The sequence below is a fragment of the Aquarana catesbeiana genome, linkage group LG04 (assembly GCF_042186555.1).
Source record: "Aquarana catesbeiana isolate 2022-GZ linkage group LG04, ASM4218655v1, whole genome shotgun sequence".
In the NCBI taxonomy this organism is placed as follows: domain Eukaryota; kingdom Metazoa; phylum Chordata; class Amphibia; order Anura; family Ranidae; genus Aquarana; species Aquarana catesbeiana.
Genome location: NC_133327.1, coordinates 589,627,245 through 589,648,670, shown reverse-complemented (window position 1 = coordinate 589,648,670; position 21,426 = coordinate 589,627,245). Strand labels below are relative to the sequence as shown.

Here is a 21,426-nt window from a genome sequence, read left to right as displayed (position 1 = left end):
TCAGTAAGGGAAGTATCTGGCCAATAGTTCAGGTGATATTTTAGTTTGAGCGGAATTAAACCCCAAAACAACAACATGAATAATGCAGCTTATTAAAGTGGTTGTAAAGGGTTTTTTGTATGAAAATAACAAATGTCTATACTTACATGCTCTGTGCAATGCTTTTACAGAGCAGTCCCAATCCTCTTCTTCTGGGATCCCCCACTGGTGTACCAGGCTTCTCCTCTTTACTGGGTGTTCCCTGCATCCGTGTCACAGGATTTTATTGACAGCGGGGGAGCCAATGGCTCCTGCTATTAATCTGTCCAATGAGGAGAGAGACAGCGGCTGGAGCCGCTGCGCTCGTGCACATCGCTGGATTGGATCGGGCTCAGGTAAGAAGAAGGGGGGGGTCGCTGTAGCACAAGTTTTTCACCTTAATGCATTCTAAGGCTTTACAACCACTTTATTTCTTAGGTGTGGTGGCTACATTAGTTTTCTTATTTTGTAGACCTTTTTCCCTTTATTTTCACCTGGTGATCCAGTCAGTAAGGATGTTATTTGTCAACTTCCTTTAACCACTTAAGCCCCAGACCACTTGGCTGGTCAAAGACCAGAGCACTTTTTGCGATTCGGCACTGTGTCGCTTTAACTGACAATTGCACAGTCGTGTGATGTGGCTCCCAAACAAAATTGACACCCTTTTTTCCCACAAATAGAGCTTTCTTTTGGTAGTATTTGATCACCTCTGCAGTTTTTATTTTTTGCGCTATAAACAAAAAAATAGCGACAATTTTGAAAAAAAACGCATTATTTTTTACTTTTTGCTATAATAAATATCCCCAAAAAATATATAAAAAAAAAACAAAAAAAAAATTTTTTCCCTCAGTTTAGGCCGATACGTATTCTTCTACCTATTTTTGGTAAAAAAAATTGCAATAAGCGTTTATTGATTGGTTTGCGCAAAAGTTATAGTGTCTACAAAATAGGGGATAGTTTTATGGCATTTTTATTAATTTTTTTAATTTTACTAGTAATGGCGGTGATCAGCTATTTTTATCGTGACTGCGACATTATGGCGGACACATCGGACACTTTTGGCGCTATTTTGGGACCATTCACATTTATACAGCGATCAGTGCGATTAAAAATGCATTGATTACTGTGTAAATGTGACTGGCAGTGAAGGGGTTAAGCACTAGGTGGCGCTGTAGGGGTTAAGTGTGTCCTAGGGAGTGATTCTAACTGTGGGGGGATGGGCTATGTGGGACACTACACTGATCACCGCTCCCGATTACAGGGAGCTGTGATTAGTGACAGTGTCATTAGGCAGAACGGGAAAATGCTTGTTTACATTAGCATTTCCCCGTTCTTCCTCTCCGTGAGACGATCACGGGTATCCCCGCGGACACTGAGTCCGTGGGACCCAAGATCACACTCATGGAGCTCCCGGCAGGCACACGCACGCCCGCCGCCTCTTAAAGGGCAACATACAGGTACGTTAATCTGCCTGTACGTGCCCTTATATCTGCGTGAGGCGGTCGGGAAGCGGTTAACAGACCAAGCTGTCCAGCAAAAGCGGCACTCAGAGGCTTGAGATAAACCTATCAACACTGATAGGGGTGCTTAAAATGGTCAGCTTTTATTAATTTGTGAAAAACCTTTATCAAAAAAGGAAAAAAAGAAATCTGTTGTTATAACTGCTTTGAAAGTGTTAGTTGGAGTTTGGTTTTAATTTGCGAGCCAGGACCATTTGAATTTGCTAGAAATTCTAACACAATCCTCTCCACAGAGTGATAGTGCTGCTTTCCAAAGGGGTCTCCATTGCACCTCTAGTGAAGTGGAGACACCCTAAGACAGGAAGTGTATTACTGGTAGGATCCCTAGGTGGAAATAAAGAAGGTGTATAAAACAAAACACCAGTAAGTGAACCAAAAAAAGTGCATGTAAACAAACACAAAAATTTCACTTAGTTGTGTCTTTGGTCCCCTCACGAAGAGGAAGGGTCCCACCTTGGCCTCTAGGGCGCAAAGCTTCTGACAGGGGTAAGGCACATTCAATTCCACATAGCCAAAAGGCCTGGCAGACCCCTCTCCTCATGATCAGCTGAAGCTGACCAACAACTTTTAGGTGGAGGGCTCTCCTAAAGAGGAAAAAAAATCTGATGGCCACACATCCTCCCCCTAGACTTCAGGGTAAGCCCAAAACCCACATTCCCCATCCTGAGTGAAAATAGAACACATACTGTATATAAGTACAAATTGGGCCAACTACATAAATATGCAAAAATAAAAAGATGGCAGTGCAGCTGCATTTGCTCGTCCTTGCAGCACGGTAACAAAAATTGCCCCCCCCCCCCACTAAATAAAACATTCTTCTTCCCAAATCCTTGGAAAAAAGATCATGTAATACTAAGATCAGAAAACCTGAGTGTAGCACTCACTGTAGAGCCAGAATGCATCAACTAAGCACCTGAGACATAAACCAATGTATGGCAGACTATGACTGCTGTGCTGTTATTTTGTATTCCTTCAAGCCCTTCCATCTCAAGGCAATTACACAGACTGTATTGTACACATATTAACCTCACACATGCATTAGTACAAAGCATAGATGGCCAGTGGGATATCAAGGAATTATTTGTATGGCTCAAAACCCTGCCCCTACATGCAGTGGAAGCTGCTCTCTACTGTTTTTTAAATTTTTTTTGTGCTGTTGGAGTGGACCTGCATTTGTTCTCCTGAAGGTTGTTTACAGCTGTCCATGACACCACCCATTGTATGGCAAGAACTGTGCTGTAAGTAGCACTTCTTAGATCACAATAGAGTGTATTTTTTGTGTATTCCTATGGAGAGACCACTAGGGGGCTAATGACACCACAATGCATTAGAAGTTCAACTCACAGCAGGGAAGTTGAGAATATTTTTTACTCACAGATGAAATACTAATTTGTTGGGATCTTGCCTTACTCAACAAAAAAAAAAAAAAGAAAAAAAAAAAGAAAAAAAAAAAAAGTGTTCCTCTATAAAGCTGAAATAATGCAGATGGTTTCGGTTCAGCTGAAACAATCTACTTCTGTGCACAAGAATTTAAAGCATTTCCAGTTACACATGGCCCTAGAAGAGCCACATTGCATGCGTGCAGCTTGATTGAACAAGGGGTAAAGAAGCCTAGCTGATCACTATCTGAACACTTCTTATTGCCTGACATGATCTATCTTTCAGAACGGAGATACAAGGTTCAGTTATGTTGATCATAAAAAAAAATAGCCTATGCAGTCAGGGGACCCAAGTAGATACTAAAACAAGTTAGCAATCCCCCGGTCCTGCCTTGTTGCTAGGACGTGAAAACTGTTGGGATGCTCACTTTCAACAATACAGGAGAGAAAATCAACTGTTTCATCTCCTAATAATAAGGCAGGAAGAAGGGATTGCTAATTGGGAGTTTTTCAGACAAGCTTCCAGGTGAGCCCAAATGGCATACAGGTATAACAATATAATCAACACTGTATAAAGCAGCAAGACCTTTTCATATTTGTTGGGGCCCTTTGCAGAGGCAATTTTTTTTTTTTTTTTTTAGAAAAGGTGAGCTTAAAGGATAAGTTCATCTTCGGGAACATGTTACATGTTCCACCCGTTTTCAGGGTGGAACATGTAACATGTTCCCGATCCTGCAGCCGCTGTGACAGCAGCACGGGGAGACGTTCCCTGTACTAGCTGTCACTTTTTGAAACGAGATGGCCGCATTATTTATTCACAGAGTTCTGTGAATGGATGAACTACAACTACCCTTGTAATTCTCAATAAACTACCATGGCACTGTTGAGCTTTGTGGTAGTTCATTGAGTCTTCCTGTCAGTGTGAGACTGTCTGTCCGTACCATGTATGTACAGCAAGCTCACACCAACAGTCTGCAGGAGACCTGCATGGCTCCAGGCTCCAAAAAAAAACTAGTAAATGGTAATTTTTTTACCTGCAAAAAACGTGTATTTATTCTTTTGTTTGCTTTAAAGGTGAAGCTATATTTTAACCCCTTATGGTCCGTCCTATAGCAGTTTTACTGCATCAGATCACATATATATACACATGATCCGGCTCCTCTGGGTAGGCAACAGGTACCAAGGACTCAATGTCTGCTGGCACCTGCCGATTATCGAGCAGAGAAGCAGACCAAGGAGCAGTCTGCCTATGTAAACAAGGAAGATTGCTGTTCTGACAGGAGGGAAGACACCGATCCAGTGTTTCTGCAAAACGAGGACTAGGATCCATGTCTTCCCCTAGTAAAAGCACCTCCCACGGTTTAGTAAAACACAAGTTAGGCACACAGTTAACGCTTTAATTGCCCCTGATGTTAACCCCTTCCCAGCCAGTGTCATTGGTACAGTGAAAGTGCATATATTTTCAGCACTGATCATTGTATTAGTATCACTGGTCCCCAAAAAGTGTCAGCTGGTGCCAGAATGACCGCTGCAATATCGCAGTCCTGCTATAAGTCGCTGATCGCCATTACTAGTAAACATAAATAAAAATATCTTTTAGTTTGTAGACGCTTTAACTTTTGCGCACATCAATCAATATACGCTTATTGGGATTTTTTTTTACAAAAATGTGTAGCTGAATACATTTCAGCAGGGACCAGCCGAGATTCGAACCATGTATGGGCAGGCTGAATGTACCCAAGTTGATCGAACGATTGATCAATTGGGTACAACTAGCCTGTTGGATTTTACATGTGATTATTGTTAGCGGCTATTACAGCAGTAATCACTGTGTTCTCCTGTCTTAAGATTTACACAGCCCTACCAGGCCTTTCCTGTTTCAACTGCATTTAAATAAAACAGTCTGGTCACTTCCTCATCCCTAGCCAGTGATTGGACAGAAAAGGAGTTGCAGCACATGGCTAAGCTTATCCCTTTGCTGACCTCTTAGGACATCTGATTGGCTCTAAGTGCTGGTTCCACTTTTCCCCAGTCTGCTAGGTAAGGGATTAAGAGAGGTTGATAACAAGTCAGATTGAGATACTTGCACCTGTTGTACTTAAATATACATGTACTCATTTTTTTAATGTAAACTCATTTTTTTTTTTAATAAATGGTTTCCCCCCCCCCCCTTTGTCCCCCTTACCCCCCTTGATCACTATTGTCCCCTCACTTCTAGAATGTCCTCAGTTGTCGTGCCTGCCATGAGTACCTCCCCTCCCAGACCCGCGGGGCTGCCCACCTCAGCTCCCGGTGTGGAGTTGCTTTCCGGACTGCTTGCAGGGCCTTGCCACTGCACCTTCAACATGCCCAATCTTAGTAAGTAAGCCCGGGTTATGGTGGTTCTGTATTCTACCCCTAACCTTGTCTTTACAATTCACAATTTCTTTTGCTTTTTTTTATGTTAATATTTTTTATAGAAACCACACGTGCCTGCTGTGGACGAGTGGCTGTAGCCACGAAACGCGTAGAGCTACTAATTGCCGTGTATCTACCTGTTTTATCGAGAATTTCAAGTTATTATATATTTTGTACCCCAACAGGCTCAGTGAGGCCATAGGTCCTGCAGGTCATATCCTTTCAAACATTGCTATACACTCATATGTCGTGGTGAACCTGGGAATTTTAAATATTTCTACTATATAAAACTATCATTTTAGTATCTATTTATAGTTATTACCTTGTTTTTTGCATACTTTTGTTGTCACCAGTTTATGTACCATGAACTGTGCTCATTGGTTCTATTACCTTATGTATGTTATTTATCTATGCTACCTGGTAATATGTATGTACAATATATGCTTAATAAAATTCCTTTTATTCACCCAATTACCCTTTTGCTGCCATATGCTTCACACAAAGACCTACATCTTCTGTATATGTATATATACTTTTTCTTTTAATATAAATGGGATGGATATCCATGACCTCACCAGGCCATTATATCATCTAAAGTCCCTAGGGATGGAAATACATGATCTTACCAGATCATGGCTTCCTGAAAGTCCCTAATATTCCCCCTTTTTTCCTTAATAAAAAATGGTTTTGCACAAAGCAGCCCTGATCCTCCTCTTCTCAGGTCCTCTGCCGGAACTCCTGGCTCCTCCCCCCTGCAGAGTGGCAACCATAGCAAGCCGCTTGCTATGTAGGCTCCACTGACAAAGCGTGGCTCAACCCGGCCCTCTCCTCATTGGCTGTTATTGACAGGAGCCAATGGCTCCCACTGCTGTCTATGAGCCTCTGAGGAGGAAGAGAGTGGAGAGAGCTGCTGTTCTTGTGCATAGCACTGGACTGGGATCAGGCTCAGGTAAGTATGGGGGGTGGGAGCGGCACTTAGGTTTTCTACCTTAATGCAAAGAATGCACTAAGGTAAAAAATCTTCAGCCTTCAGAACCACTTTAAAGGATGGGGTTTCAGCTTCTCTACCATTGCCAATACTTAAAAAATATTATACAGCCAGCCATATTTAATGATATGTGTAGTTTTAAAGCAAAACCCTGCTTTCTAATTCAACTGAATTTATTCTTTGCACAGTTATAATGTCCCCATATAAAAAAAAATCTTAGCAAACTAGGATAAGCACATTAGGAAAAAATACACACTCTATGAAAACAAACTAGATGAGGTTAGCTTAAGCTTCTGAATACAAAGACCTGCAGTCCACAACCAATGCCACTGGTTTAAACACCGGGGAATGGATAAATTATTGTACCAAATGGTTGAGAATTAATCTCTGATGACTAGCTGCTACATAACGAGGCATCTGGGTCCCAGGGAGGACGGACTCTGTCCCTGGCGGTATGTGCCGTGTGGAGAGTATGCATGCTGCTCTTTGTCCGCTATGGCAGGCAGCTTTTCACCTCATTGTTTAGAATACCCTTATACATCTGTGACGCGTGGAATGCTTTCATTCTAACAGACTTTCCATTGTCTTCCTCTGGAGCTTTGTTGAGCGAAGCCCGTTCACGGGCTGTGATAATTATATTGCTTAATTAAGTGAAAACATGCAGATCTGTTCTGTTTTCTAAACAGGGAAATCTATATTTGAAATGGAAATAAATCTGATTGGGGATTTTCTGCCGCACAAGCCTAATGGCTATCAGGACATACGATGGAGCAATTTATACAAAATGAGCGCAGTTCCAGGTCTCCCTTCTAAAAGCAAACAAAAAGAGACTAACATTATGTTATATAAAAGCCAAATGTTGCCATGGATGTTGTAACTTGATAGAGGACAGCCTTTTCATTTGATTAGGGAATGCAATTTAAATACCAGGCAATGGGGCCAAACAACAGACATCTCCCTCTTCTATTCACACTGGGGTCAGTTGCTGGTGAACAGAAGGTCAGCCGCACTTGCCCTGGAAATGTCTGCATCTATTTTATTACCCAGTAATGGGTTTGCATGCTTTTTATATATAAGGGTTCCATTACATATACTAAGATTTTGCCTAAAATATAAGTTATAAGAATAATTTATACATTAAAAAAAATGGGTTAACGTACTTGGTAATTACATTGTATACTACCTTATATAAACGCCAAAACGACCTACTGGAAGTGTGAGAAAGATGTACAGAAGTTGGAGAAGAAACTATATTATTTGTAGGTAGATCCTAGCAATAATAGAGTGAATAATTATTCTATACAATATATAGTATAATATACATATATATAATATTTTTAAAGACACAAGAAAGGTGACTCCACCAAATTATGACAGGGGATCAGTTCTATTCAGAGTGCGACTTGTGTGTACAAGAATGAAAAAATAAAATGATAATTTACTAAATAGATCTGATGGAATCCATTAACCTAAGATTACTACAGAAGTGATTATATCTGTCAGGGAACAATATAGAAGTGATTACAATTATGTAAATCAATTACACACAGAGATCAGTGTAGGAGGTGATTGCATGTGATCTATTCAGTTAGGGATCAGGGTATCGAACATGATTACTTCCCAGGGACCAGTACAGAAGAATGACTACATTAAATTACCTTATTATTTTTATAGGTGATTTGCTTAGTTGAGAATAGGGAAAGGGTAGGTAAATACATCACATCCACTGAAGTAAACATGTGGAAACCTGTGCAATACAAACTAAAAATATTACTAAAAATAGGCAGCAGGAAAAAAATAAAAAAAAAATAATAGGTAGCTGATACTGTATGCAAATTGTGACTTTTTCTGTAAAAGCTGAGTGTGGTCCCACTACCTCCCATCTCCTGAGGTTTCATACTGGTCAAACAGACTCTTGAAAACAAGAAATACTACTATAACTACTACAGATGGAGGTCAACTGCATGTCAAATGCACTTTTCAATACATTCTAAAGGATCTCCGAAGCATCTCAAATGGATGCCATTGACACAAGCCCAAAGCCTGTTGACATGGGCCCTATTAAGGAACAGCAGGGAAGTTTATGAGGACATCAAGTACCCAGATTGTGGCAGGTTTTCTTTAATGTTAGCTCCAACTTTGGGACAGAAATTATATTGGAAACCGGGTAACTAAATTATAAATTTTGTAAATAGTACTTATTTGTTTCATTAAAGCCTATTTTTTTCTATAATGTAATCAGCACAAGGGACAGCATTTATATTGAACTAGAGGTGTCTCTTATACTGGTGAATGCTCTTAGCTGCAGGCTCTGTCCTCTAAATCTGGCCATACATAATATAATTTTCTTAATCAATTTCCTTTAGATTTAACTTCACCTATACAGTGCAAAGGTCTTCCTGATTGCATACAAATTGAAAGTGTTTAGGTTTAACCAGTTTTTGGTAAATAGAAAATTGTAGAATATATGGCCAGTCTAACCCTCGCCCCATTCCCCTGTATGTTTCTTATGACACATATGTTTATACACACACATACATACAAACAAACATACATACAAACAAACATACATACAAACAAACATACACCAAAAGTATTGGGACACTTGCCTTTACACGCACATGAACTTTAACGGCATCCCAGTCTTAGTCAGTAGGGTTCAATATTGAGTTGGCCCACCCTTTGCAGCTAAAATAGCTTCAACTCTTCTGGGAAGGCTGTCCACAAGGTTTAGGAGTGTGTCTATGGGAGTGTTTGACCATTCTTCCAGAAGCGCATTTGTGAGGTCAGCCACTGATGTGACCGAGAAGGCCTGGCTCACAATCTCCACTCTAACTTATCCCAAAGGTGTTCTATCGGGTTGAGGTGAGGTCTCTCTGCAGACCAGTCAAGTTCCTCCACCCCAAACTCGCACATCCATGTCTTTATGGAACTTGCTTTGTGCACTGGTAGGCAGTCATGTTGGAACAGGAAGGGACCATCCCCAACTGTTCCCACAAAGATGGAAGTATGAAATTGTCCAAAATGTCTTGGTATTCTTACGCCCTTAAGAGTTCCCTACACTGGAACTAAGGGGCCAAGCCCAACCCCTGAAAAACAACCCCACACCATAATCCCCCTCCACCATATGATTTGGAGCAGTGCACAAAGCAAGGTCCATAAAGACATGGATGAGCGAGTTTGGGGTGGAGGAACTTGGTTGGCCCACAGAGAGACCGGACCTCAACCCGATAGAACAAAAGCATTCTTCTGGCTCGACTGTTTTGTTTTGTATTGTATTGTGTTTTTGCCTTATACTACTGTGTCTTGATACTCTTTTCATACTACTATAGGGGTATAGGTGTACAATAGTCCAGTATGTAGTACTATGTGCTGAATGTCCTGGGTTGTTATTACCCATATTGTTCACTGTACTGTCTGTTGACTTTTAAAACAATAAACATTTCTCGGTTTAAAAAAAAATAAAATTATATATATATAAAAATTTTATATATGAGTGAGTGATGTTAACAATTGTATAATAAATGATCCAGTGAGGAGTGGTGCAGTCAAGGTTATTACTGGAGATCCATATAGTCAGAAGAAATTCCTTTATGTGGGGAAACTCTACCAAAATGTATAATAGACAGGTTCATGCAGAGGGCAGCACAGGGCAGAAGGTGGTCACGTGAGGTCTAATTCAGACAAATGTCAATATATAGGACAAGTTCAATACAATGGCTGCGTTTCTCAGTTTTATTAGGGAGAACCATTTATGAGCAGAGGTTCACATTGATACGATTTGGCATGCAATTTGACATGTCAAATCGCATGACAATTTGGCAGCTATTGCCGGCAATGGCACCGTCTGAATCGGTGCAGCGCCGCACTGATTTTCAAAAGTAGTTCCTGTAACTACTTTTGGCAACTTCGGGGAGCGATTTGTAAAGACATCTGCACAGGAACCCGCACAGGTGTCTGTCAAATCGCAGCTGAAGTTGGACTGCATAACTAGGTTAGAAATCACGCAAGTTCAGCTTAACCACTTGCCAACTGCTGCACGCCGATATACGTTGGCACAATGGCAGCGGTGGGCAAATGGGCGTACCTGTACGCCCCCTTTAAGAGCCAGGGATAGTAGGCGCGCGCGTGCGCCCGCCGCGTACAGCGTGACCAGCAGACTCGGTGTCCGCCGGTCTCCCATGATTGTGTCACGGAGCTTCAGAACGGGGAAGTGCTTATGTAAACAAGGCATTTCCCCCATTCTGGCTTGTGTCATGACAGAGATCACCGCTCCCTGTCATCTGAAGCGGTGATCGCTGTCATGTGACTTGAAGCCCACCCCCCCCACAGTTAGAATTACTCCCTAGGACACACTTAACCCCTTCATCGCCCCCTAGTGGTTAACCCCTTCACTGCCAGTGCCATTTACACAGTAATCAGTGCATTTTTATAGCACTGATTGCTGTATAAATGACAATGGTCCCAAAATAGTGTCAAATGTGTCCGCCATAATGTCGCAGTCCAGATAAAAAAAAAAAAAAAAGAAAAAAAAAAGAAAAAAAAAAAAAATCGCAGATCGCCGCCATTACTAAAAAAAAAAAGAAAACTATCCTCCTCTATTTTGTAGACGCTATAACTTTTGTGCAAACCAATCAATATACGCTTATTGTGATTTTTTTTATCAAAAATATGTAGAAAAATACATATCGGCCTAAACTGAGGAAAAAAATAATTTTTTTATATATTTTTGGGAAATATTAATTATAGCAAAAACTTAAAAATGCGTTTTTTGTTTTTTTCAAAATTGTCGCTCTTTTTTTGTTTATAACGCAAAAAATAAAAACTGCAGAAGTGATCAAATTACCACCAAAAGAAAGCCCTTTGGGGGAAAAAAAGACGTCAATTTTGTTTGGGTGCAACGTCGTGCAATTGTCAGTTAAAGCGACGCAGTGCCGAATCGCAAAAAGTGCTCTGGTCAGGAGGGGGGTAAAATCTTCTGCGGCTGAAGTGGTTAACTTGCACGATTTCTAACCCGCTCCAATGTGAGCCTAGGCTAAAGATGGAAATATCTGTTTCCAAAAAAATCACCCAATTATTAAGCTATTCTATGCAATCTCTCTACTAGTTTTCAAGTAGTATTAAACACAGATCAAAAATGTAATATATTGCAGCTTGCCAATCATTATATATGGTGGCTGCATTTGTTTTCTTTTTTAGGCTTTCTTCCCTCTGTTTTCACCTGGTGATCTAGCTAGTAACACACCTCTTGTATTAGAGTCCCTCACTCTGGAGTAAAGAGCACAGGGGGCGCCTTTGAATAGCAGCATTGTCAGTCTGGTGGGAGGGGAGTCTTAGATGTATTAGCAGATTTAGATTCACTAACTAACTGAAGCCCAACTCCAGCTCACAGTGTAGTTACACAAGCAGTTGTAGCAAACCTTTTTCTTCCCTTTTGTGAAAACGGTTTTCCATAAATAAATAAAAGCTGATCTTTGTAAGAACCCCTGTCAGTGGTAAATGCTTTGTCTCAACCCTGTAACTGCTACATCTGCAAAACAGCTTGTTCTGTTGAAAAACAGACTTATTGGCCAGATCACCAGATGAAAATAGAAGCATGAAAGCCTAAAGAAGAAAATGGATGTAGCCACCACATCTAAGAATTGATAAGCTGCAATATAATAAAGGTTTGCTTTTGGGTTTAATACCACTTTCAGATGTTTTGAATGAGGGAGAATAATTTAACAAAATCTATTTAGCAGAAAACTTGTGCAATTTACCAACATTTTTTCACTGCACAGTTTCCACAGTTGCGGAAAAATTCAATAGTGAAAAAGAAAATAGTTCAGAGAAACAAAAAGCAATCATTGCTGAGCTTAATAACAAGCCCACTATAACAGTGTGTTTGGGTACAGAATAATGGAAAAGTTGTATGTTGATATATTTCAGAAAATGATGTTTCTAAGAGCTACATTAATTGCAGCACATCAATTAATTCTAGACATCTCTTCTGTGCACCTACTTGTAATTCTTTTACCAACATTATATTGAACCGAATTTCAAAGTACTTTAATGACTGCTGATTTCAGATTTTTTCAGTCTCTCATTTATCCTGCAGTCAGGGTCCTTGACAGTGCTTTCTGGCACTTGAGAGCAAGCTTTGATCAGTATGTTTCCTGAGTAGGAGAACGAAGAGAAATCTTCCCTGCTTACCATCATTTCCTGTATTCCGTACACTCATGGTCCTAACACATCAACAGACAGTAATGACTAATAGCTTACCCATACACCATACACCTTCTATATTTTACCATATCCTATGTTGACTGCTTCTGCTGTTCTGCAGTAATTTCAACAGGTCACTTAATCTATCACTTGTACGTTGAGGGAAAAAAGTATTTGATCCCCTGCTGATTTTGTACGTTTGCCCACTGACAAAAAAATGATCAGTCTATATTATAATTTTAATGGTAGGTTATTTTAACAGTGAGAGACAGAACAAAAATATCCAGAAAAACTCATTTTAAAAGTTATAAATTGATTTGCATTTTAATGAGTGAAATAAGTATTTGATCCCCATCAATCAGCAAGATTTCTGGCTCCAAGGTGTCTTCTCTACAGTTAACAAGCTAAGATTAGGGGCGCTCCTAATTTCAGCTTGTTACCTGTATAAAAGACACCTGTCCACAGAAGCAATCATTCAATCAGATTCCAATCTCTCCACCATGGCCAAGTCCAAATAGCTGTCCAAGGATGTCAGGGACAAGATTGTAGACCTACACAAGGCTGGAATGGGCTACAATACCATCGCCAAAGCAGCTTGGTGAGAGGGTCACAACAGTTGGTGCGATTATTTGCAAATGAAGGAAACACGAAATAACTGTCAATCTCTCTCGGTCTGGGGCTCCATGCAAGATCTCACCTCGTGGAGTTACAATGATCATGGAAATGGTGAGGAATCAGCCCAGAACTACAGGGGAGAATCTTGTCAATGATCTCAAGGCAGCTGGGACCATAGTCATTAAGAAAACAATTGATGGACACTACGCCGCAAAGGACTAAAATTCTGCAGGGCCTGCAAGGTCCCCCTGCTCAAGAAAGCACATGTACAGGCTAGTCTGAAGTTTGCTAATGAACATCTGAATGATTCAGAGGAGAACTGGGTGAAAGTGTTGTGGTCAGATGAGACCAAAATCAAGCTCTTTGGCATCAACTCAACTCGCTGTGTTTGGAGGAGGAGGAATGCTGCCTATGGCCCCAAGAACATTATCCCTACCGTCAAACATGGAGGTGGAAACATTATGTTTTGGGGGTGTTTTTCTGCTAAGGGGACAGGACAACTTCACCGCATCAAAAGGGACAATTGACTGGGCCACGTACCGTTAAATCTTGGATGAGAAACTCCTGCCCTCAGCCAGGGCATTGAAAATGGGTCATGGATGGGTATTTCAGCATGAGAATGACCCAAAGCACACGGCCAAGGCAACAAAGGAGTGGCTCAAGAAGAAGCACATTAAGGTCCTGGAGTGAAAAAGGAAAAAAGAGTAGATATGGCGCCGTTCCAGACCTGATGGATTCAGGTATATGCTGCTCCCTTGAATGGGAGGAAGATATTTAAGGTGGGGAAGAGAAATGATGTAAAGCTGTGCACATTAATGTGAATCCAAATATAAACTCCTGAGTGTGAATGAGTGTCAGGCTATATACCTGACCCAATATGAAAGTGCAATGTGTAAGACAACCCAACTTGTTTTATATGTAACATAAATGAAGTGCAATAATTCCTAATCGTTACTATGCATGTGCAATAACCATATAAACGATATATATAAAGTAGGATCAATAGTGCAAAAACAAAGTGCTGGTGTGAGTAAACAGGTGGATATCTGACTGATATATACAATTGATTTCTAAGGTGCTATTGTGCCGGTGAAAGGATCAAACAGGAAATCCAGAAATCATGTACTTCCTTGTTTCAGGTCGCTGACTCCTAGTATAGAAGTATAGAGATAAAGGGTCAGCGAAAAACATAGGCGACTAGCGTTTTCAGGAAAAGCCAGCTTTGGCATCTTTCAGTCTTTCCTTATGACAGGTTTTCTTGAATATTTCCAGTTCATCATTCTATTAGCAACCTTTATCCACAGATTGTTCAACACATACCTTTTATAGTTAATTATAGGACACCTGTACTGAGAAAAATATGTAGTTTGCTATCGTTGGAGTCCTGCATATATTATCAGCCTTGAGGTATTGGACTTCATGGCTTAAGACTGAACTCCAGGAATGAATATGTCCCACGTTGTGGAGGCAGCTGGATCTTGTAGAAAACGTTCACTGCAGAGATTCCCCGACCTCTTCCTGCTGCTGAAATCCCAGCACTGCAGGGTTAATAGCTTCGGAACTTCTGTGAAGCTGCTGTGAAAAAGTTCCCAATAAGCACCCATCCCCTCCACTGAGAAATGTTTTTTTATTGCTTTCACTGTAAGTAACTCGATCTGTGAATGGGAGAGAGTTTGATAAGTTCCCATTTACATGTGAAAGCAAAAAAAACAAAAAAACATTTCTCAATGGAAGAGGAGGGAACAGTTCCTCATTGGGAACCTTTTCGCAGTAGCTTCAAAGAAGATGTGAAGCTGGTCATGCCATGGCAGAAGTTCAGCAGCAGGAAGAAGATGGGGCATCCCTGCAAATAAGATATCTCCAGGATTCAGCTGCCTGCACGGTGTGGGACATACTTCATTACAGATAACTGGATTTTAGTACTTACCTGTAAAATCCATTTCTTAGAGTACATCACGAGACACAGAGCAGGCTATTAATCATGACTACCTGGGTTATGTGCCATCTAAAGCTGAATGGACACTGGCAGAAACAGACAGGAAGTCCTCCTGTATATAACCCCTCCTACACAGGAAGTACCTCAGTTTTGTAATAAGCAATGAACCTCCAGAAAGAGCGCATATCCTCTGTGTCCCGTGATGTACTTCAAGAAATAGATTTTACAGGAGTACAAGTATAAAAATCCAGTTTTCTTTATCATACATCACAGGACACAGAGCAGGGTATAAATCACAATTACCTGGAATGTATCAAAGCAATGCACATGAGGGGAGAGACACACAAAAGCCACCATCGGGCCCAAGGAAACTACTCAGCAGCCCGCAACACACGGCAGCATTCTCAACAGCTCTTTGGTCCACCTGGTAAAACCTTGTAAAGGTATGTGCCGAAAACCAGGTTGCAGCCTTGCAGACCTGAGCTACTGATGCTTGATGACGAACAGCCCAAGAGGTCCCAACACTTCTAGTAGGGTGAGCCTTCACTTAAAAAGACAGAGCCTTACCCTTTAAGCCACAGGCCAGGGTAATAAGCTGATTAATCCGCTGCAAAAGGGTCAACTTAGAAGCTGCCTGACCCTTCCTAAGACCCTCAGGCAGGATGAACGAATCTGACTACTTGACACTGCTGCTGAGATTTTCAAGGAAGCCTTGACAGCTCAAACCACATACGATGCAGAGCTTTACCTCCCAGCGACTATTGAAAAAACAAAGGTAAGCCAATATCTCAATTCAAATGAAAACTTGACACCACCTTCATCAAGAAAGACGGATGAGGACACAGCACCACTTTGCTATGTAAACTGCTATGTTTACAATGTTGTTGTACCATACCTTCCTGGGCCAAGCTGGTGCACGTTTTTTCCTCCCGTATCCTGTGTAACAGATGTGGAAAAAGCTGAACTGGTGGAAAGGAATAAATTAAGGAGAAATTGTCCCATGGAGTTACTAGGGCGTTTACCCCTATCGCCTACAGATCCCTGGTTGTGGATACAAACCTGTCCAGCTTTGTATTGAACCTGGACGCTAGAGGATTCACATCTGGTGTGCCCCAACGCTGACAAATTGCACTGAACACCTCAGGCTGAAGAGACCAATCCCCTGGAACCAACCACCGGTGACTGAGAAAGTCCACCTGCCAATTCTCCACACCCAGGATTATGTTTTGATGATAGGGCTGGAACATGACGCTCTGTCCAAGCCAGAATATGATCCACTTCCACTGGGAGATCTAAATCCTGGTGCCGAACAGCCCGAAGCTTCAAAATGTTTTCCTATCCTGTCAGGATGGAATTGTATAGTCACTACTTTCCAAAAAATTGGAAGAAACGACTTCCCCTTCTCCAGATTCTGAGGAACTATCCACCAGTTTAATGTTTAATGCCCGAAGCGAACTGGGAGTTAGGGAAATTCGGAAGTCCAAAGGCTGAACCCTCCTGTTCCATTCTGACAGTATATTCCTCTGTAATGGCCTGGAATGGAACTGTGCTTATGAAATAGCCTTGAACATGGCAACCATCTTCCCCAGTAGTCTCATGCAAAGATGAACTAAAGAGACCTGTGACTCCTACAATTTGATTTCTCAGAAAAAAACTCTTTTCCAGAGGCACAAAAAATCCTTCGCCTTAACCATATCCAGGATTAGACCTAGGTACTCCAGGTTCTGTGCTGGCTACAGAGAGGTTTTCTCCAGATTGAGAATCCAGCCAAGAACTTTCAGCATACGAATCGTGAGTGAAACATTCTGCCGTACCCGATTCACTTAATGTTCTCTGAGAAACAGGTCCTACAGATGACCCAGGATGCACACTCCTTGAACCTTTAACACGCCCAGCACTGGGGCTAACACTTTTGTGAATACAAAAGTAGCTGTGGCTAGCCCAAAAGGCAGGGCCACAAACTGAAAGTGCTGGTCCTCCCCTGAAAATGTAAGATTTTTTTATGCGAAAAGATTGGCACATGGAGATATGCATCCTTAATGACTATCAATGCAAGAAAGTTCCCCTGCTGGAGTGAGGCCACTGAACACACCAACTCCATATGAAATAACTGGACCTTTGCAAATTAGTTTAAACTCTTGAGGTCTAAAATCGGCCACACATCTCTGTTTGGCTTTGGGACCGTAAAGAGATTGGAGTAGAAGCCTAGGAATCTTTCGGACACTGGAACAGACTAAATTACCCCCCTGCTGCCCAGAGTCGACTGAGTGCTTGAAACAAGGAAGCTCTCTTTTGCTGATCTACCAGTACATTCAATCTCATAAGCCGAGGAGGAGGAAGATCCCAAAACTCCAACCTGTACCTGTTAGAGACTATGGAAAGTACCCAACTGCCTGAAAACAGCTATTGTCAAGCTCTTGAAAAAGCCAGCAGCCACCCCCACGCCCGCCCAAGTGGGCATGCCCATCATAGCGAAGAGGACTTGGAATCTTGCTTAGCTGACTTGGCAGGACCACCATTGCCCTTTTAATAGCGTCTCCAGTCTCTTGTAAGCTGGGTCTATGAAGACCTGGACGTTATCCACTGTGCACGTGAAATTCCTACTGAGCTAGAGCACTGTTGCGCCCACTTTCTGGTGGTACAATAGCCTTTTCTGGGTAATTCCACTCTGCATACTTTTCCACTAAAAGGGAAATGCTTGTGAACTCTGAGGTGGTTGCAAAGGTCCCAAAGAAAACTTAAATTGGTTCTAAAGGCAGAAGGACCGTGTAAGGATATCAACCCTGCATTCCATGTCAGGAGGCGAGCCTATAACAACAGCCCAGAGTGCCTTAGAGAAGAATTATACCTTATGCCAACACCCCTAGACTAAACAAGCATTTAACCAATGCAGTGCAGATAAGCCCCACACCAAGGGTAAATTTTGTCTTATTCCTAAGGTTCAGCCTTAACTGATGTAGAATATGTATGCTTCTAGTGAAGTCAGAAATTCTTGTCTCCACATTGATTCCAGATGATGCAGACAGTATTGTCACAGGATTAGTAAAACACCCTTGTAGTTGGCCTTATCAGAAAGAGTATCCATATTTATTTTATCTTGGGCTTTTTTTTTTTTTTTTTTTAAGTTAGAAGTCTTCAAATTGTCAAATGGTGTTAATTTGGTCTATGACCAGAAATTTTGCAACTGTAAAGCTGTCATGATATGCCCAATTTGAATTACCCAGATTTGCACCATATTTCCCTTAAAAGGGAAAACAATTTTTTTTTTTAATTTAAGAATCATACTTACCTAGGTGGATGCAGCACTCACTGGAGCACTGGGCTGTGGAGGGGGTGGGATCAGCCAGTACAGGCTCTCAGCGACTCACTGAGAGGCTGAGCCAGGTGCCAGTCCAGGTGTGTGGGCGGATCCCGAATTCATTGTTGCAATCTTGCCCAAGCCTGGACCAGCTCTGTGACGTCAGCAGACAGCGGGCTTCAAGTAGAAGTGATGTCAGGAGAAATGGGTCGCAGACAGGAGAAGTACAGCCAAACAAGCTTTGGCTGCACTTCTCCTTTCAGAATGCATGCTAGAGGCAGAGCAGATAGGTTTAAAGAGTTTGCCAAAGCTATTGTTTTGTTTGGTTTACCCACCTCTGGTTTCTTCATGATTTCAATAAAATACATCCGATTCTTCATTGGGTAAATGATAATCAAAACATCACCAAAGTCGGTAGGTATAATGCCCCTTCGATAGTTTCTAGTATGTTCAGACCACACAATGTGAACTTCATCATTTCCCAAGTGTCGAAGCTGACAAAATAATGGTTGTAATTAGTTTATTGAAGTCTTTTAATATCAAAGATAAGTATTGTAAAAACTGAAAGATTCACCACTAATGCTAATCTACAGATGATACTTTGCAAGGGGGTCTAAAGAAGACCAGAAGTGTGTTCTAATAATTTATATTAAAATGTGTGCTACCTTTATTTTGTGAAAATAGCAGAATTGTCAATGCTGTTAGTCCTACCACAGTAGTCTGGAACGGTTGTTTTAAAATTCACTATAATGTATGGGTTTCCAAGAGGACCAAAGTGGTGACTGGGGAGAGAGGGTCCAACCACTCTTAAAGGATAAGTCCACCCTAACACTAAAAATTTCTACATCTACAGACATACACGATCTAACACGGACCTATCTAACCCTGTAAAGAAGAAATCAGTATACATACCTTTTTTCAAGCCGATCTGATCCCACGCTGAGCTGCCAGCTGCTGCTTCGCTGTAGAGCTGGGTGCAGAGGACACAGCCGACAACAGAAGCCCCATAGTAAGTCTATGGGTGATGTCACTTCCCATTCATTTCACAGCCGTTGTTGGCTGTGTCCTCTGCAGAGATTCCACCACTGGAGACCGGACCAGATCGGTTTAAAAAAAGGTATGTATATTGATTTCTTGTTTATAGAGCTAGATAGGTTAGGCTTATATTGTGGATGTCTGTAGATGCAGCGATTTTAGTGTTATGGTGGACTTCCCCTTTACTGACAGAGTAAACGCCTGTCACAATTTCATAAGTGGAAAGAATTTAGCAAGTTTGGCAAGATTAAAGCCCAGCTCTGGGCTTTTTTTTTAATATAGGCCCCCAACATTCTGCGCTGAATGACACACAACATACTTTGTTGGGGTCATATTCAGGGGGAGGACGGTTGAGCCTAGGTTGGGGTTTTACAAGTAAGGTCATTACTGAGAAAAAGCAGAAAATCTATTTATCTGTGTATCTTGTCTACCACTACTTCTCTCTCTGTCTGTTCTTTGCAGTTCTCCAGCTGGTGACATTCCATCAATTTATGAACATAAAAGCCATACGTTTAATTGTAGATTAAAAATGTAATAAACATGTAATTGTAAATTTAAATTAGAAACTCTTAATAAGTAGCTGTAAGTGCATGCCAAGAAAAACTTGGAGAAGCTGCACACAACTGTTCATAGTCACGTGTACTCACTGGATATGAAAGCTGGCGAGTATTCTACCCACCCTTGTCTCGAACTCAGACTTGCTGTCATATTATCTCCTGACTAGGAAATGTAACTGCAAAAATTAAACATGATGAACAAACTCTGCAAAAAATAATAAAAGTCTGCCTGCTTCCGTGTGGCCTTTAAACCCTAAAATGCTCAAAAAAAAAATATGCCATTGCTTTCCAACACTGGCAGTCTTTAGCCTTAGGCTGGGTTCACACTGGTGCGACACGACAGCCGTCCTACTTTGGATCCGACTTTGCCCTGCGACATGAAGCCGGCATGTGTCCGACTTTCAATGAACGGGGATCCGACTTGGATCCCCGCCAATGCCCGGCACTGTGTTTGGTATGAATCTTAGGGGGAACTCCGCGCCAAATTTTAAATAAAAAACCGGCATGGGTTCCCCCCTCCAAGGCATACCAGGCCCTTTGGTCTGGTATGGACCTTAAGGGGAACCCCCTACGCCGATAAAAACGGCGTGGGGGTCCCCCCCAATCCATACCAGACCCTTATCCGAGCACGCAGCCCGGCCGGACAGGAATGGGGGTGGGGACGAGCGAGCGCCCCCCCCCCCCGAACCGTACCAGGCCGCATGCCCTCAACATGGGGGGGTTGGTGCCTTTGGGGAGGGGGCGCGCTGCGGCGCCCCACCCCAAAGCACCTTGTCCCCATGTTGATGAGGACAAGGGCCTCTTCCCGACAACCCTGGCCGTTGGTTGTCGGGGTCTGCGGGCAGAGGGCTTATCGGAATCCAGGAGCCCCCTTTAATAAGGGGGCCCCCAGATCCCGGCCCCCCACCCTATGTGAATGAGTATGGGGTACATGGTACCCCTACCCATTCACCTAGGGAAGTGTCAATAAAAAAAACCACAGAACACAGGTTTCAAAATTAATTTATTGGGCAGCTTCGGTATCTTCTTCCGACTTCTCCCGGTGTTCCGCCTCTTCTCCCGGGCCCCGCCGCTATCTTCTTCCAGCTCTATTGCCAGCGAGGGGCCCGGTCTGCTGCCGCTGTCTTGTCGCCGCTGTCTCGCCGCTTCTTCTCTTCATCTCTTCTTCCGATGTTGACACAACGCTCTCCCCGGCTGGAATGCTCTCTGTGCGCTCTGCTCTGACTTATATAGGCGGTGACCCCGCCCCCTTATGCTGTCACAGTCTCTGGGCATGCTGGGACTGTGACGGCATAAGGGGGCGTGGTCATCGGGTGATGACCACGCCCCCTAAAACGTCACAGTCCAGCATGCCCAGGGACTGTGACGGCATAAGGGGGCGGGGTCACCGCTTATATAATTCAGAGCGGAGCGCCCAGAGTGCATTCCAGCCCAAGAGAGCGTCGTGTCAACATCAGGAGAAGAGGACAGAAGGCAGAA

At 42.3% G+C, this 21,426-nt stretch overlaps 1 protein-coding gene across 4 annotated transcripts in view; it reads right to left on the bottom strand.

Moving 5' to 3' along the window:
* The window catches only part of RALGAPA2 (Ral GTPase activating protein catalytic subunit alpha 2), a 604,731-nt gene that overhangs the window by 215,914 nt on the left and 367,391 nt on the right, over nucleotides 1–21,426 (bottom strand). For all 4 annotated transcript variants that reach the window (XM_073628147.1, XM_073628145.1, XM_073628148.1 and 1 more), the window contains one exon: nucleotides 18,691–18,849. In XM_073628147.1, the coding sequence (XP_073484248.1) occupies nucleotides 18,691–18,849 (159 nt within the window). The remainder of the gene's footprint in view (nucleotides 1–18,690; nucleotides 18,850–21,426) is intronic.